This window comes from Falco cherrug, chromosome 10 (assembly GCF_023634085.1).
Source record: "Falco cherrug isolate bFalChe1 chromosome 10, bFalChe1.pri, whole genome shotgun sequence".
NCBI classification, from domain to species: Eukaryota; Metazoa; Chordata; class Aves; order Falconiformes; family Falconidae; genus Falco; species Falco cherrug.
The window spans coordinates 18,603,513-18,620,762 of record NC_073706.1 but is presented as its reverse complement, the minus strand read 5'-3'; the positions used below and the strand labels follow the sequence as shown (position 1 = coordinate 18,620,762).

General features: G+C 47.3%; 1 protein-coding gene across 2 annotated transcripts in view; it reads right to left on the bottom strand.

The window, feature by feature from the left end:
* The window catches only part of EPS8L2 (EPS8 like 2), a 64,747-nt gene that overhangs the window by 11,674 nt on the left and 35,823 nt on the right, over positions 1–17,250 (bottom strand). For both annotated transcript variants that reach the window (XM_027804121.2, XM_014279331.3), the window contains 10 exons: positions 15,074–15,138; positions 8,921–9,082; positions 7,838–7,987; positions 7,615–7,694; positions 7,058–7,197; positions 4,812–4,891; positions 4,201–4,327; positions 3,753–3,841; positions 1,241–1,315; positions 57–205 (listed from right to left, as the gene is read on the bottom strand). In XM_027804121.2, coding sequence (XP_027659922.1) covers positions 57–205; positions 1,241–1,315; positions 3,753–3,841; positions 4,201–4,327; positions 4,812–4,891; positions 7,058–7,197; positions 7,615–7,694; positions 7,838–7,987; positions 8,921–9,082; positions 15,074–15,138 — 1,117 coding nt within the window. The remainder of the gene's footprint in view (positions 1–56; positions 206–1,240; positions 1,316–3,752; positions 3,842–4,200; positions 4,328–4,811; positions 4,892–7,057; positions 7,198–7,614; positions 7,695–7,837; positions 7,988–8,920; positions 9,083–15,073; positions 15,139–17,250) is intronic.

Sequence of the window (17,250 nt, the reverse complement as noted above, 5' to 3'; positions counted from 1 at the left end):
CCTCTGTCTTTATCAAGAGCTTGGAGAACTTGGTGAGATGGCAGCTCTGTCCTCACCTGGATCGGGTCCACGTCTCTCCCAGGGAGTCCCAGAGATTTATTTCTTTTGGTGTCAGGTGTCCTCTGAGGAAATCTGTGGCGTCTTTAGAAAGAAGTGGGCTGACAACGGACCTGGCAAGCTCAGGGCCACCACAGCTACTGACGATCTGGAATGTGCATACACAAATATGAGGGATTTTGTAGGAAATGTTCAAAATATCAAATCGGCACGTGCACAAAGGAACAGAAATCAAGGACAGGAAAATCAGTGGCTCTGATCCTTTGAAGTCTCTGTGCCTGCCCGCTCCAAAGGAAGCCAATGTACCCTCCATGGTGCGTACCTCTAAAACCAGGCTAATTCATGTTAGACTTGCAATTCCAAAGTTCTCCTCTATGCCTTCACGTGTAAGGGTGAAGTTTCACAACACAGATGAACTAAATTAATGGTTTGATGCCATCTAAAAGGGATGCTGTGTCCCTCAGCATCCGCTTATTATCCTTGCACTGCACTGATAGTACTTGATTGGCAGATTTTATTAAGAAGAAACAAATAGATAAGGCAAATAGTTCCTGAGTGAGTTCTCCATGGTATAAAATGAAAGCCAGAAGGCAAGCCTTCATGCCAGGGGATGGCCTGACTCCTGTTGGCAGCAGCTAATCCTTAGATCAGCTCAGTTGTCTCAAGAAATATCAACCTAAATCTTTGAAGAAGACTGGACAGTTCAGAGGAACACAAGAATTTTTCTATTGGGGCCAAAGCAAGATCTGATCTAAAAATTAGCCGTTGTTAAGAGACAGGATACATTGCAAGCTGGCACTTTAAAAAATGGAAAATCACTTGGTATTTCTGTGTCCCTCCTGGCTTCTTTTTCAAGTGAGGATTTCTGTTTCCTATTTTCAGTGCAAATATTGAACCATGTTTGCCTGGAGATGAGGTCAGGCAGATCCTGAAGGGGAGCCATAGCTGCTTGTGCTTTTCTTCACAGTAGGCCTTTATTAAAGGGGTTTGCATTTACTTCAAGCTGAAAATCAGATCAGAGGCTAGAAACACTGGCATTGTTGCTTCTACACTTTACTGAGAAAGCTTTAGCCAGTTGTGAGCAGTCTTCTAATTCTTCTGCATAATCTAGCCACCTCTAAGTGTGAAATCAACATTTGAAATAAAAAGTGAGTTCACAGTGAAACCTGTGAATAATATTTACCAGTTCCAGCGGCCCAAATAGGAAATGCACCAACTCTGAAGCGCTGGGGTTCTGGATGTGCTTTCTCAGTTTGGCCTGAAAAGAGAAAGGAAACCCAGTGTAACCCTAACCTGATTTTTTATTTCCCCTTTCTGTCACACAGGGGGATCGTTGCTGACTAATGCATGCTATAGTTAATAACAACCTAAAAAGTACGGAAACTTTCAACAGTGAACCTGAAATCAGGGAAGAAGAGTGAGTGGGGAGTAGGAATCATTCAGTTTTAGGTCATTCTTATTTTGTGTCCATTTCTAAGGGTGTTGAATTTCAGGAGGGGTGGAGTACCTACTCTGTTAAAATCAGACCCTGTGGAGCTGTTTTGAGCAGAAGCAGGAAACTTTGGCTTATTTTGCAAGTCTTGGTGAGGAAGGGCCGGGCCTATTACTTCTGACTCTTGCAAAGCTGAAAATCCCGCTAGTTCCCGTGAATGAAAATGACAGAGCAAGTGTTTTGGGGGGGTCCCTTGGCAAACTGCTGACAAGGAAAAATCTCCACCAAGGTCTTGGTTGCAGCACCTAGAGCTGCCCTGGCTGCTTAAATGCTTCGTATTTGGGGTAGACGGGTGGACTGGAGGGGTGAACACTTGGGATTACTTTACTGTAAGAACTGCGTTTCATTAAGAGCAATCAGCTAAGCTGTGGTGAGAAACCACTTCAGTGTGTGCTTCCTTTCAGCTCTTTTAGTGTCCTGTGCTACTGGCATTGCTGCAATGGAAAACGGACTTCCTCCTCCCTACCCAAATGCAAAGCATTTTAAATGCTGGTGATTAAACGTTAATGTGGAGTGGAAAGTGTGAAATAATGATGGTGACAAGGTGACTAAATGAAATGGCACTTCACAAGGACTTTGCAGCCACGTGGCCTGTGACAGCAGTGTTAGGGCAGACGTGGCAGTGCTCTGCCACTGATTCCCCACTCTCCTTCTTACTTGCCCATGGCCTCTTGCCAGGAGATCAGTTGCTCTTTGTGAGATTGTGGATAGGCAGGCAGCAAAGTCCAGGCAGGGAGAGCTTGGCCATGTGAATGATTTTTTTACGTGTTGGCTCCCGCACTGCTGACAGAGAGGCAGCAGCAGTGCAGAGCTTGGGGGCCAGAGCATTTGCACAGATGGGCGCTTGTGGCTTTGTTGCATAATTGGCAGCGTCCAGGGAAGGACACTCGCCTCCATCACAGACCTGTGCTGTGCTAAGGGTTTGGCTGACCACGCCGACTCTGGTGTATTTATCTCAGCTGTGTCAGCAGTCAGGGCTGGGATGTGACAGCCTGGCTGGGATTTCTTTATGCTTGGAGAATCCTCAGCTGCTGCTTCAGGGAAGCTGACATCCCACTGTGGATGTGTGGCATGGTCTTAGTGGGGCACTGGATTGGTTTGTGCAAGACCAGTGATTGCTGGCCAGAGCTGCCACCTCCAAGACTTGGTTCTGGTCCTGAGCAGGCAAAAATTATGTGTATTTGCTTCTAAAAGAAAAGGCTGGAGCTTGCTGTCCTGCATTAAGGTTGTTTACAATCTCTGTGATTTTCTGACTAATTACTTCTCAGGAAAGATATTAGGCTGTGTTCAACTGGGCAAGTTTGGTCAGAACTGACAGAATTTCCTTCTGGCTTGTTACCCTCCTGGTCTCACATACTTCACTAAGTGGAAGTAGCAGCACTGGGAACATCTTCATGCTCCTACTTTTCGTCCCTTTCTTAACAGAGTGACTCTTCCAGAGGAGAAAGAGAGCAGGAGCCAGGAATCTCAGGGCAGTGGGGGATATCACTTATTGTTAACCAGAGACTTCCCAGGCCTCTGGCTGAGGCAGCTTTACAGCTGCTCTGTAGACAGAATTGGATAGAACAATTTAAAGTAGAAAAGACTCTCTTTTTCCTTAATATTTATAGTCCTCTGTTTTATGCTTGTAAGAGTAGCAAGGACTAAAGCTGTCACAAAACTACCCAGATTTTTAAAGGCCACAAGCAGAAGTGAGTGTCTAGAGTGGGGATATCTATATGTAAGCCTTTCCATGGCTGTCGGCAAGGTGGGCATGGCACATCTTGGCTCCCTAAGCTCAGAACTTTGCAAATGCTTTAAGTCAGGACTGTATCTGAAAAGAGATCCAGGCAAGGCCCTTGGCTGCTCAGTCCCGTCCTGGATGCTGTGCTTCTAGTTTCAGATTAACAGCTTGGCCCAAGAAACCTGCACAAGCCTGACACAATGTTTGTTCCGGATTCTGAAGAATCTGGAATTCATACTTTTTCTCCTTGATAAGTGTTTTCGGTTCAGATTTCACTTTGAATGCTTATTGCTGTGACAATGGGGAAAAGCCTTGTCACTGCTTGAGACAAAAGGCAGTGTTTGTTCTGGATTCTGAAGAATCTGGAATTCACATCTTTGTCCCTTGACAGTTCAAATTTCACTTTGAATGCGTGCTGCTGTGAGATGTGCGGAAAAGCCTTATTCACTGCATGGGATGAAAATACCCTCTGTGTCTTACCAAGAGGTTAAAAGCCAGTTTGGTTTTCTGGAAGCAGTCGATGAACTCGGCCTCGCTTGGGGGTCTTGCTCGAAGGGTCAGCATGCCCTCTTTCATGAGAAGGTGGAGAGAAAAACACTTTAATTAGAGCATCCCTTTTCAGGAAATTTTCATCTTGCTGGCACATGGAAGGCACGGCAATAATGGGTGCTGAGACTAGAACTACTAGAAATCAAGGGTTCAAGAGAAGCCAGAAGTCTTTCCCTGTGTGGGAGGCTTCACTAGGTTCCGTGTGCTCTACAAGAGGTCCCCACAGACCAGCAGCACCTTCCAAGCTGGTGTAGCTGCTGTTGGGCCCATAGCCATGCTGCTGCATCAGTCTGGCCTGGCTAGGATGCAAACTGAGCTCTCCCCGCAACCTTCACCCGTGCCCCTGCCTTCCCCATTTGTTCTAGCTGCTGCACTGTACCTGCTGGCCCTTTCTTCTTGTTCTTCTTCCCTTTCTTCCTTTGGTTGAGCTGCCTGAATGCCTCTGCAGCCTTCTGAAGCCTGGCGACAAACACTTCAATGTCATCCAGAGTGCAGTTCAGGATTTGCTGTGAGGACAGAAATGCAACAAACCAAGGTAAAAGCGAGCCCAAACTGCACGCAGCTGGGAAGCCCGGATCGCAGAGCGTGCTGCTTTTTGCCTGTTCCAGTTCCTGGAAGAATGCACAGGAATGGGGAATCCAGGCATGAAATTAAGCTGAATTCATCACTTTCCAAACACAAAGCTGTGCCTGGCTGTGTGCTGTACTTCTCAATGTGACAAGTGACCCCTGCTAATGGACGTCTGGAAAGTAACTCCAAGACTGGGCTGTGGGCTGGGGAGGAGCAGACCTTCTGAAATCAGCAGAGCTACTTCAGGTCAAAGGACATCATAACTGACCCGTGATGGACTCTGCTTTTGTTCATCTTATCTTTATGCACAGCAGTTATCAGGTTAATGATGACTATGCATAAAATGTCTGCTCATGGAGGAGCCCCTTGCTTCTTTTCTCTCTTTCTGTCTATTGCCTGTGCGCTGTTCATATTACCAACCGTTTCTTTTTCAATCTTCTGTGCTAAGATGGCTCGGGACTCTTCATGGTCATGAGAGCTGGAGCTTCGTCGTTCATAGTCTGCAAACAAGGGAGGGAGCAAAAAATACATTTACTATCGGGGTGAAAATAGGCTCCATTAAATGCAGGATGGTAAATCCCAGCTTGGTGTTTTATTCTGGGTTATGAGAGCACCTAAGGAGATCATAAAGAGCAGGAGGTACTCAAAGTTGCCAATTAAATTTCCTAGGGTCACAGAACTTGCCCGCCAACCCTCTGTGTTGATACGCTGCGTGTTTTCAAATATAAGCAATGAATAAATTGTGAGGAGCTGCCAGCTACAGGCAGAGACCTGCAAGCCCCAGTCTCCAGCTGCTGTGAGTCACTGACTCCTTTGCCTTTGATGCATCTGTGCTGCCTTAGTCCCGCAGAGGAGCTGAAGAGCCACCAAGTGCTCTGCAGAGCACTCTGCGTGTATACAAAGTGCCATTAGATTAACTCCCACTCTCTTCTAACCTCCAGCTCTCCTCAGGAGCCTTCCTTCTCCCAGAGATGCCAGTTTAACTAAATGGTAGTTGAGAAAGAAGAACTAAGACCTAGAAGTGAATACAACTGTCGCTCGCTAGAAAGCAGTGTGCCAGGAATTCTGCATGACTGATGCTTAGGCAGGCCTGTGTATAAATCGGCATTTTTGTACAAACTCGTGTGCAGTCTTTCAAGTGTTTTAAATTGGTGTTCAAAAAAATCCTTCTGCAATAAAAAACACAGACACCTCCCTGCTTCCAGAAGACAGGTGCTTGGTGAGGGGGTGATGTTCTGGTGTGAACAATTGCTCAGGAGGCCTCTTGCGAAAAGAATAACATGAAATGGAGTTTGGAAGGGCCAGTAGAGCAGGTGCTTGGACAGCAGGATTATAAAGTGGAAGAACTAGGGAGGCAGTTTTGGCAAAGGACCGTGAAAATGTACGTCATCTTTAGGTGTTAAGATGAGGTGATTAGTTTTGACAGGTTTTGTAGAAAAGCAATAAGGCGTGTTTCGAAGGAGAAGCAATCTCGGCAAACAGGCATCATTCAAGGCTTTCTCCTGTCACCTGCTTTCGTGCCAGGCTCTGTGTTCTCAGATCCAGAAATCCTGCCTGAGTAAATGCCCAACTCTGTTGATGTAAGCAATGGGCTTAAAGCTTTATGCTGTGTCCTGGGAAGGGCAGAGTTAAGGGTGGCCATTTTATTAAAAACTGCTGTTGCATCAGCATATGGATGTTTATACACGGTCCAGCTCTGAAATATAGATCTTATTTTCATTACGCAAAACTGGACTTGAAATAGGCTCTCCATTCAGGAGGCTAGAACCGCTCTTTGGCTTCAGATCCCATCCTGGGGAAACGAGTATTTTCTATCCTCAGCCAGTGTTTGGAGTTTCTCATAGTATCCTGATTACACGTTTTCCTTTAACCTAGAAATTAATCCGAAGAGAAGGTGGTACAATAGGCAGTGATAAAAAAGGCTTACACTTTGCTCGTCATTTTAATCAGATTGAGCTTTTGTTGGAGAGTTTATTTCTGTTATGGGGAGCTTATTTCTGTTACCACTTTCTCCAAAGGTAAATACAAGTTTTTTCAAGCTGGCTCAAACAGGATGAAGTCAGGATGGTTTTGGAGTAAGATTGTAAATCCGCGCATGAGAGCGCTGAGTTCGCATCTGCATTTCTACACTCATCTCTAGGAGAATTCATGCAAACCACTTGATTTCTGAGGGTGAAATCTTGGCTGCTGTGAAGTCATCAGAGCCAGGAATTTGGCTTTCTGACCAGGTCTGTCTTGTCTGTATGTTTTAAGATCACTGATGCCTGCTCTGAATGTCATGTGATGGCTCAGTTTTATGAGGGGCTTTCACCTGTTTTGGGAATTTCAGTATCCCAAAATACAGGTGTTTATTACAAGTTGTTTCTAGGAGCTTTGAATTATTGAGCTGTTGCTGAACAGAGGATGCCAACTGCTAGCCCAGTGGGTACAGATGTTTGCTGCGGCCCAATTCTTAGGCATTTATAAAGCACAGCCAGATAGGCAACAATATGTTGTGCCTTTGGTATGTGTCTGTGTTGCATTATAATGTGGTGAAAAAACACTGAGCTTCCCTGCAGTTCAGCAACACAGGGCCTGAAATGACCACAGACCATTTCAGGAGGGTTGACTATCTGGGCTAATGAGTCCTCCGTCCCCAGGACAGACTTGCTGAGTGCTCCCAGTACCTGGATCGTGCTGGGAAGGGGGTGCCACCCGGTTCCTGTTCATCGCTGAGCCTCGTGTGTCGTGCTGGATTGGGATGGGAGCTGGCCCTTGTGGCGGTGGGAGGATGGATTGTCTCTGCCTGATCTTTTCTTGGTTTGCTCTGCAAGGGAAACAAGCAGAACAACCCTATCAGTGGCTGCTGGTCCTGTTTCTGAGAGGCTGGTGTGTGAATCATAGAATGGTTTGGGTTGGAAGGGACTTTTAAAGATCATCTACTTCACCAGACCAGGTTGCTCCAAGCCCCGTCCAACCTGGCCTTGAACACTTCCAGAGATGGGGCAGCCACAGCTGCTCTGGGCAACCTGTACCAGTGTCTCACCACTCTCACAGTAAAACATTTCTTCCTTATGCCCACTCTAAATCTACCCTCTTTCAGCTTAAAGCCATTCACCCTTTTTCTATCACTACATGCCCTTGTAAAAAGCCCCTCTCCAGTACCATTGTAAATGGGACTTTCTTTTTTTGTGTGTGTTTTGCTTTGTTTTTAACTCCCAGCTGTATCGTGCGGTGTACATACTTGAGTGTCTGTGGCCGTATCTTCTTCCCGTGCTTGTGGTCTGCCAGGGCACTTTCTATATCCTCGTGAACCATCTCCGCCTTAAAGATAAAACGGGGATGTTTTTAAGGCTTTGCTTTGGAAAGGATTGAGGGCTCCAGTGGGCAAAGGAAGGAGGGGCTGGCAGACAGCTAGGAGCATATTTTGTTCTCTGTTTCACACCAGCAAGGAGGGCTCTGCTTACCTCCACCTCGTCACAGTTGAAGAAGTGGATGTCAGGTTTGTGCTGCTCTGAATCCTGACACACCAGAAGGAGGATGGAGGAATAGCGCATCTGATTCAGCACTGTTTGGCAGTGCTGGACTGTCGGCAGAGGGAAGTCTTCCAGCTCCTCCTGGAAGAGAAAGAGGAAGGGGTCAGGCAATGGGGAGCTATGGAACCAGTGGGGAATGGTCCTGTGCGTGGACCTCTGGGATCCCTGTTTGAGGAGTGAGACCTGGCAGAGCTTGTGCTTCACAGCACAGTGGCGGTTTGCTGGGCTCTTCAGAGACATGTGTCCAGGTTTGCAGAGGGGCAGTGGCTTGGGACTGCGGAAGAGGAGAGAGGTGCGTGGCAGAGGTGAGCTCTTGTTTTCCTCTGGGCCCAGCATGAGACTTCAATAATAGGAGCTTTGTTGCTTACCATCATGCTGTGCTCTCCCTGTACTAGTATGCTTGTTGTGCATCCCAGCAGAGCACTGGGAGGGATGATGCTTCCTGTGAGGGGCTCACCCTCCCACTGTTTCCTTGGATGACCTTGGGCTAATGTTGTTTAGTTTCTTATTGTTCAAATTGGGGCAGCACCATCCCTCTCCCACTGTCTGGCTGCTCTTTCCCCTTGGATTAGGTGCCCTCTGTGCATGTACATAGATCACCCGTCAAAATGGGGCACTGTTCTCGGGCAGATATCTTGTGAGCTACTTTATTGTGAGTAGTATGCTACTTTACTGCAAGTAGTATGTCCTTGCCTCTCTGCTTATGCTTTACATGGATCTTTGTGGACCTGTAAGTCTGCATCTCTCCCACATTGATGGGATTGGCCTGGAGCACAGCTCAAGGTATCTTTCACATAGTGAAAGAGTAGCTGTGCTCTGGAGCTGTGAATAAATCATCTCACACCTACCTGCCCTTTGCATTAGAGTCAGCCAGCTGCCACACACCTGGGAGTGGATTTTGGTAGTGATTCGCCCTTGTGTTCCTCAGAAATGGCCCTCCCAGGCAGGATGGGAAGGGTGCGCACCACACCCCATGCAGCAGCCTGGGGGTAGCTCTCGCAGAGCTCTGGGTACCTGCGACTCGCAGTCCAGGAGGCGGATGGACTTGTCGTTCACTTGCAGCAGCATCTCCTGTGTCCAGATCTTCTCTTTGGAGTTGAGCAAGATGAGTTTTCGGATAGCGTCATCCACAGTCACAATGGACTCGCTCTTATCCATAATGAAGGTGGCCAAATGCTGAAGGGGGGGGGGGGAAGGAGTGAAAAACAGGTAAAAAACCTTTGATAGCGTCTGTACCATAAATCAGTGGTGAAACCTGCTCTAAAGGCTTTAACTGCTGTTTGCCTGTTCTTTGGAGCACAGATGTGAAAGTGCTGCAGAAGGCGTGCATTCTAGTTGTTAGTACCAGCCTGGCCACAGCGGTGAAAGATCAGGGTTTTGTAATGCCGCAAGACTTTTCATAACAAGTTTCACCACTTGCATATTTATCTCATCATGTGTCAATTTTAGCAGCTCTGGCCATTGTCCAGTGGTGCAAATGTTTTGTACACATGATTTAGTCCCCTGGCTTTTCTTTTTTTTTGCTGCTTGCCTCTGTCCTGCGCTGTGGCTTTGCTAGATTACCCTGGTTTTCCTGCCTCTCTCCTTCCACCTGTCCTGTAAACCCACCCAGGGCTCTTCCCACTGCCAGCCTGGCTTCCATGCTGCCATGTCCTCTTGTGCTGCCTTGGTGTGCACTTGGGCTGGGAGCAGCTCAGGTAAGGTGGGAACATCCCAGACATGGCTGCACTCGTGTGTTTTCCCATCCCTGCTTGGTGTCCTGAAGTGTGTGGTGATCCAAGCTTTGCACTTGGCACCTCTATGTACAAAGAGTTTGTGTAATCGAGCTGCAGCTGCAGGCTTTGGATTGCTCCTGGGGCTTGGCGCAAGGGGAACGCTGGCAGGGCAGGGTGGCAGCTGCAGAAGCACATCAAATCCAAATGGTGCATGTGCCTCCCCCAGCACTGGGTGAAAGAAGGCTGCTCCAGAAATCCAGGTAACTTATTTCTCCCCGCTATGATCAGCAGCCGGCGAGAGCAGGTGCTGCTTTCTGTGGATGGGGAGAATGTGCCTCTCTGTCAGGAGGGGGGCGGCCAGGCAGGAGATGTGGGGACCCTTGCCCGCTCAGAGCAGCCAGGCTGGTTTCTGTGCAGTTGTCCCTGTGCAAGTGACAGCACAGCCAGGCCACGTGTTCAGGTGACAACAGGGGAAAAGGAAAAAAGAATTGGGAAGGAAAAGGAAATGGTCTTGTTTTACCTTGTTCCCTTTGCTGCCCTGCTGTGTGCTGGGGAGGGGAGGGGAAGGAGAACATGCCCATCTGGGAAAGCAGCTGAAGCTTTTCCCTGTAATAACAAACTTTTTCCAGGAGAGAAAGGCAGGAGGCTTTTGGGGCTGTAGGGCCTGAGCAATGTGTCTGTGCTGCAGCTAGTCCAGGCGTCTGCTGCTGGGAGGCTTGTCAGGCCAGATCCCAGCTCCTTCTCTCTTCCCTGGAATATCGATGGCCCATCCACTGATACCAGAGGAATTTTACCAGTGTGCTTAACTGTAAATGTTGCAATTATGCATCCATGGCACAGATGAGTTGTACAACGCTGTATTATGTAGTTTAGCTACTAAGTAGATAAGAACTGATCTGAAACCAAGATCTGAGCCAAGAGTGCTGAAACAGGGCCAGAAGAAGAGAAGGTCATGAAAAGACGAGAAGAGGAAGAGGATGAAGATGTCCTAAATGACCACCAGAGGACCCTTGACCCATTAGGCCACACATGGGTAGTAAGAGTGTAGATAAGTAGTTCGTGGAACTGTAATGAATATGCTAATGGTTTCTCAGAAATGTCATTCATCTGTATAGATTGGCCATATAAACAGTGAACACAGTCAGGGTGCACATTGGGTAGAACTTATTTCCTGTGCATCCAGCACCAAAAATCAAGAATGCCCGCTTTGTAACACTTGAAAATGAGTATTAGAGAGTTTTGTCTCTGGTTTTCTGGTATCAGCACCAACTTGAGCCTCTCACCCTGCTTCCCCTACTTGGTAGCATTAGGGTGCATGACAGGCTGCTGCTGAATCAGCTGTGGGTGCGCTGAAGAGCCGTGGGGCCCGTTGACCCTTCTGGCAGGGAGAGCCCAGTACCGCACCTGGAGCAGATGGCATTGTGTGCGTTCTTGGTGGGGCTGGGGGCTACAGTGCGGCCACCCCATGGACAGTCCTGCTGGGTGTTTAGTGTTTGTGGGGATGGCAGCAGTGGCAGCTCCTGCTTCTCTTTGCACGAATCCTGCAGCCTGGTTTCAAAGCAAGAGCTGCAGAAAAGGGGGGTGTTTTAAAGTGAGCCACAAACTAATATGAAATTTGGAGCGGCTCTTTGTCTCTGTTACAGGGATGAGTTTTTGCCTAGCTTTTCTCCCTCTGATCCCTTGTCTTTATGCCTTCTCCCAGTGATCAGATATAACCTTTTCAGGGGTCAGGCAGTTTCTTTCTGGTGCTGACTCTTTGCTATAGTGATGCTGTATCAGAGGTCAGGGTCCACATGTAGCACAAAAAGGTGGTCTTTGTCCCAGAAGACTAGCAAGAGCGAGCTATAAAACACGAGGAGAAAGGGCTGGTGGAAAATCTGTTCCCAGTAGCAGTCTAAGCTCATGAGCTGATTAAATAACCCAACGGGTAGTGCCCACCACTGGCACGTGCCTCAGTGGGCAAGGGAGGAGGATAAGTTCATTGGGAAGTAAGTCCTTTCCACCTGCAAAAGCCTAGGGAAATGCAAAGTGGGAAGCAGACTTAAGAGGCAGCAGAAGCTGACTCTGCTGCAGTGTCAGGGAAGGAACCAGCGCTGTCCTGCAGTGGACATAGGTTACAAAGGGACCTTGGAGAGGCTGTGAACATTGGGGTCTGAAGCAGACCAGATGGACCCGAGATAGATGTGTGTACTCAAGAGATGGAGCCCTGGATGGTCATGTTTGAAGCACAGGCAAGAACTGTTGTCACATTTGGCTCCAGATGAGATGAATGCAGGGGGAAAGACTCAGATTTAAAGCACTGGTAGCCCAGAAAGGGCTGATTCTTTAAATACTGATGTTTGACGGTGGGAATTAGGGGTGGATAGGATCTGTAGTGACCAGTTTGTTGTTACGGTGGCTGGTAGATGATTCACAAAGACTGGAAAGAGCAGAGCACAGGATAAACACTGCAGAGGGTGAGACCCAATCCTGGTTTCATAAAGGAAAGGTATTGGGTGAGGCACTGTCTAAATAAAACTCCTAGCAGGTATTTGACCTGAAAGCTGAGATTAGCCATGCAATCAGATATGAAAAACATGCTCAGGTGTATGTTACTGTAATTGTGAAATAGTGCACGAAAAGGTATTCGCAAAGTCAATATTATCTGTGCAGAGGTGACAAACCCTCTGCTTTCCGAGCAGGGAAGAGAATTGGTTTATACCTGATGACGGGCATTCTTATCAGTTCTAGTATTTTAACTGCCAAGTTTACAGTCTTCATAAATTCCTCTGTTTACTGTTAAGTAAGTTAATTTTCAGGGAGGGGAAATCTACTTGTCTAATTCAGACTCATTAGAATATTTTTTTTCTTTTCCATTTTCTTTGGATATCAGTGGAGTGAGAGGGAGAGAAGCTTGCTACTGTTTTTTAATCTTATTAAAACCCTTTTCAACCAGATGGATATTCAAATATTGTTGTTTTTGTAAGAATGGGCAATGGCTCCGTTCACTATTAAACTTTGATCAGCTTATAGATTACTTCAGAGGGTGTAAAATGTCTCTTTAGGAAGAGGTTTCCTCACATCTCACTGCCTGTCACTGAAATCCCCTTTGCCTTGGTCAGAGTTCAAGGTAGAGACTCACAAATGGGTGGCATATGGCATAATTAATGAAGAATTCATGTATGTGTCACTGTTTAAAGTCCCTTCTCTGCTTCCATGAGTGACTTTGTTTGGCAGGAGTCAATAATGGGGATGGTTGGCAGGGCTACCGATGGGGCAGCTGGCCATCAAGTTGGTCTCTGATGGAAACCTGGCCCTCTTTCCAAACAAGTATTTTTAAGTGTCTAAATTTCATTTCAAGCAACTGAACAGGCTCTTTCCTTTCTAACTGTGTGCTTGAAGCACTCTGCTGGACTGGGGTTTTAAACCAGAGAAGAGAGGGCCCCATCTACTAAATATGAACTTTGTAAAGTGTTTTCCTTTCTTGCCTTGCCCACTTTTCAGTGATGAATGGTCCAGCTGAACTCAGACAGGCACCTCTACTCCCACAGTGGCCCGCACTGGTGTCCCGCATTACGGGGATGGCCAGCCTGGCTTCTTAAACGCCCCCCCCCCCCCCCCCCCCCCCAGTGGATGTCTGCGACACTGGGAGATGAATTTGGCTTAATGCCTGTCATGGTTGAAGAGTTTTGAATTACTTGGGAGGACACAGTAGCTGAGGGGGAGCTGAAAGATGATAGTCAATGTGGTCTCTCTTGTTTGGGCAGATGAGTTCCTGTAACCGCCATGGAAACCCTGGTTTTAACCTGTATGTGCTGACTGAGAAGGGTTTGAAGCATGGGGTGACAAGAGGGACAACAGCTCCCACTACCCTCCTTCAAATGCAGAGGAGGGAGAGAGGACAACAGCTTCTCCCTTTCCTGTTTCCTTGTACAGAATTTTCCTTCTCTTTTTAATGCTTTTTTTTTATAGATTACTAAAAAAACCCTCATTCTCCTCTCTCCAATTACTCAACATTTTAATTGGTTGAATTTTGATTATTCGGAAAGGAAATACATTTTTGATAAATGATGGATTTGTATGCCACTTTCCATTTAAATTTAAAGTAGGAAAGAGGTCCATATGTAATTAAACCAACTTCACATTCTTTAATGATCATTTTTGTCCTCCCTTCTTGTCAACAATTTCCTACCTGCAGGCTGTAATGACAGCAAATATCAGGCTGAATGACTGATCAGTGCTGGCTTTACAGCAAGCCCCTCAGACAGTGACCTCCCAAGCACATCATGCTTTGTAGCAAGAGGACAGAGTCGCTGACCTCAGAATGTCCCTAGGCACTGGTCCTGGATGTAGCCCAGAACGGGAAAAGGGACAAGCCAGTAACTTCTGAGCCTTCAGTGTACAGGTCAAGGCACTGGACATGCAGAAGCAGTGACTGATCTCTGCTTCTCTCCCCATCCCAAAGCAGTCTTTGTAATGTGGGTATCTCTTCCACTCCTCGATTCAAAGAAATGTGTGGGATCCAAGGGAGGGAGAAATAAGTGGTCAGGGATGACCTGTGTCATGTAATGTGGGAAAAGCCATGGAAGTGTGGACCTGGCTTTGTTAGAGGATTTGAGCATGATTCAGAGTTTTTCCATGGAAAGCCGTTTGTAGCCTTGCAGGAGGGTCTGTGAGCTATACCAGAGCCTGCTTGCTTGGATTTTCAAATAATACTGTACCATAATGGAACAACTGCTGCTCTCCAAAACATGGAGTTGGAGAGGAGCAGCAGAGAAGTAAAAGATGGCTGGAGAGCTGGTGTTGATTTTTAGAGCAGGCAATAAGTGAGAGGAGAGAAAGGAGAGGGATCCAGTCCAGCCTGTAACCTCTGACTTGTAGAAGGGAGTTGGGGGTCAATCTTGGGAGAGGAATTGTCTCGGGAATTGTGTTGCGCTTATAGCCCTTTAGTTTCTCTCCTCAGAGTCCCTGCGCTCCACCTACCTATTTTATTCTTTATTTCCCTACCCTTTTGTGCTCAAAGGAATTTGATGAGAAGCCCAGGTGGTTCCAGCTTCAGCAGGGTGCTACGTGTGATTGAGAGGGCTTATGTGATCTCAGCCCCTGGGTCCAGGCTGGCAGGACCACGGTGACCCACAGTGCAAGGAGGGAAATTACAGCAGATGGCTAAGTCTGAAAGTGTGTCCTACAGCCCAGGAGCTAGTGAGTGTGTCTAGCTGGGTGGGAAGCTCAGGAGACAACCTGATTTACAGGCATCGGGGAGCTGGGAACTGTGGAAAAGAAATATGAAGTTTCAAGCAGCTTTGATGTTTGCCTCTCTCAGGGTGTGAAGAGTGATGCTTGCTTACTGTCAGAAGGCTCCTGGCTCCTTTTTAGCCTGTTGAAGGTCAAGGACAAATGAAGCTCGTTGCATTACCTGCATCTATCACTGATGCTGGCCTTTCAGCCCCTTAACATTCCATTGCATACTCACCTGTACATGGTACTGTGAAGTCTCGTGCATAATGACATTGGAGTTGGAGTATTTTTTCCTTTGTTCTGCAAAAAAAAGAAGAAAACAAGCCTTCATTGTAGCAGGTGTTTGCTGTTATATCAGGATCTGGGAGTTACAGCTGTCATGATGGGGTGCTACAGTCTTTCTCACACTCTGAGTTCAGAGTCTTCAATCTTCAGAGTATTTGCAATAATAGACATGTTACTGATACTAACTTTTGTAATGAGGATTGGTAAATCAGATATGTAAAGTGCACGTTCAAGTTGTATCTCTTAATACTGCTGCTAATTTGATTCCTGGGGTCAGCGTCGTTTGTGGAGGAAATTAAACCTAGGGTAAAGGAAAGCCTCAAGCAACAAATGATTAGGGAAGCTCTTGGCAGAGGGCTGAGGAGTGGAGGAGTGGCTTGAGAAGGCTGCGGAAGACTGTGATATGCACATGGCAAGAAGAAAAATTCCAACCACAACCCCCAGTCTGGACATAACAGCCCTTTGAATCACCCTCCAGAGGAAACCCTCTGCACTACTGTGATGCTTTTAGTTTGCTTTCTTGCGTTTCCTGGCAAGCCATGGTGAAGGGTTGGAGTTAAAGACAGGAAGGACTGTAGGGATTAAGCTATCCAAAGCTACCAGGAATTACTGAGACTCCTGCAAATAGACATCTCCAGCAGCTGCCTGCTGCGGCTCCTGTTGCTGCTCCACGCTGGTTCAGACCATGCGTCCTGTCTGTCCCTTTCCCTGAGCCTGCTTGCATGAACTTGTCCTGCAAACAGTTGCATGGGCATAGCAGTCAGTGGACTGCAGTGATGGGATGAGAAATGAGGGTCAGGATTGGAAAGGATGGCAGTTCCTGAAGCTGGTGATAGTGATGGAGAAGGTGCAACACTGAACTACACCCTGAGTGTTGGCTGGGGAGTAATTTGCCAGCTCTGATGTGTGTCCTCCTTTAAGCCTTGCATGGAGAACGCTAGCAAGGAGTAAATGTAGCAAGCAAAGCATCCTGCTGTGACAAGAACAGAAAGCAACCCCCAAAGCACCAGTTTGGAGCTTTAGCTTAGTCCTGGGGGTGTCCTTGTATTCACTCCTCACCTGGATAGCTGTTATTTAAACCTCCTGCCAGTAGATCCTGTGCAAAGGAAGAAGCTGGCCTGAATCTGCTGCTTTCCCACAGAGTTAACAGGAATTAAAATATCCTATAGACCTGTGCCTCCTTTTTTAATTGCCAGGATTTCTGTAAATATCCTTCCTCATGAGTGTGCGTGCCCCTGCGTGTCACATGCAGCTTCACACCTAGATTTTTCCTGCCCAGAATGGGATAGGATTTCTAGCCAGCCTATCTAGCCCCTGGAAAGCTCCTGTTTCAACTTACTTTGATTTAGCTCCCAGCTCATGGGAATTTGGGATTTCTTTGGTTGTCCTAAAATCAGAGTGCTGGCAGGGAGGGTAGTTAAAAACTGGTTAGGGTTGAACAAGCTCAAACTTTTCAGGTATATTAGACTTCGGGTCTTTCACAGTTTTTTTGCTAAGTGTCTGTTGGGTGCTCTTGCTCCCATCACCTGCCCTGGTTTGGGGCTGTGAAATGCTGCTCAGGCACAGGGGTGGTGGAGTTGGGCTTGGGGCTTGGGAGACGTGCAGGTTTGTGCCGTGCTTTTGCCTTGGTTCCCACCTTGGTAGTATGAATCTTTTCCCTTGCATCTCTGTTATGCTTTTATTTCTCCTTGGCTTCCACGGAAGGAGGATGAGTGCGTCCCTGAGCTCAGCTCGGGCTCTGCGGGCATTGCCACCAGGTGTCTCTCCAGAACAAGCACCGACCTAGCAGAGAAGAGCTTTTAAATTGAGCTCCGCTTGGTACTTCTCCCAAGACACAGGGCTGAGCACTGGTAGCAAACTTGCCTATGGCCGCTGGAGCATGTTAAAGATACAAAGTTAGCCCAGAGACAATGAACGTAAGAAGAGACGCTGCTACTTTCATTTGGAGCCTGGCAAGGGTTGATAGAAGCTGGTTTCAAGCTGATTTCTAGTGCTTTTAAACACTTCCGTAATGCTCTTTAAGACTGAGGTGTGCCATCCGCTTGGCAGGACACCCAAGGACTTTATGCCTGGTATCTCTGTGCCTGTGGTTGAAAAGACAGCAGTGTGCTTGGCCTCTGTGGCCAG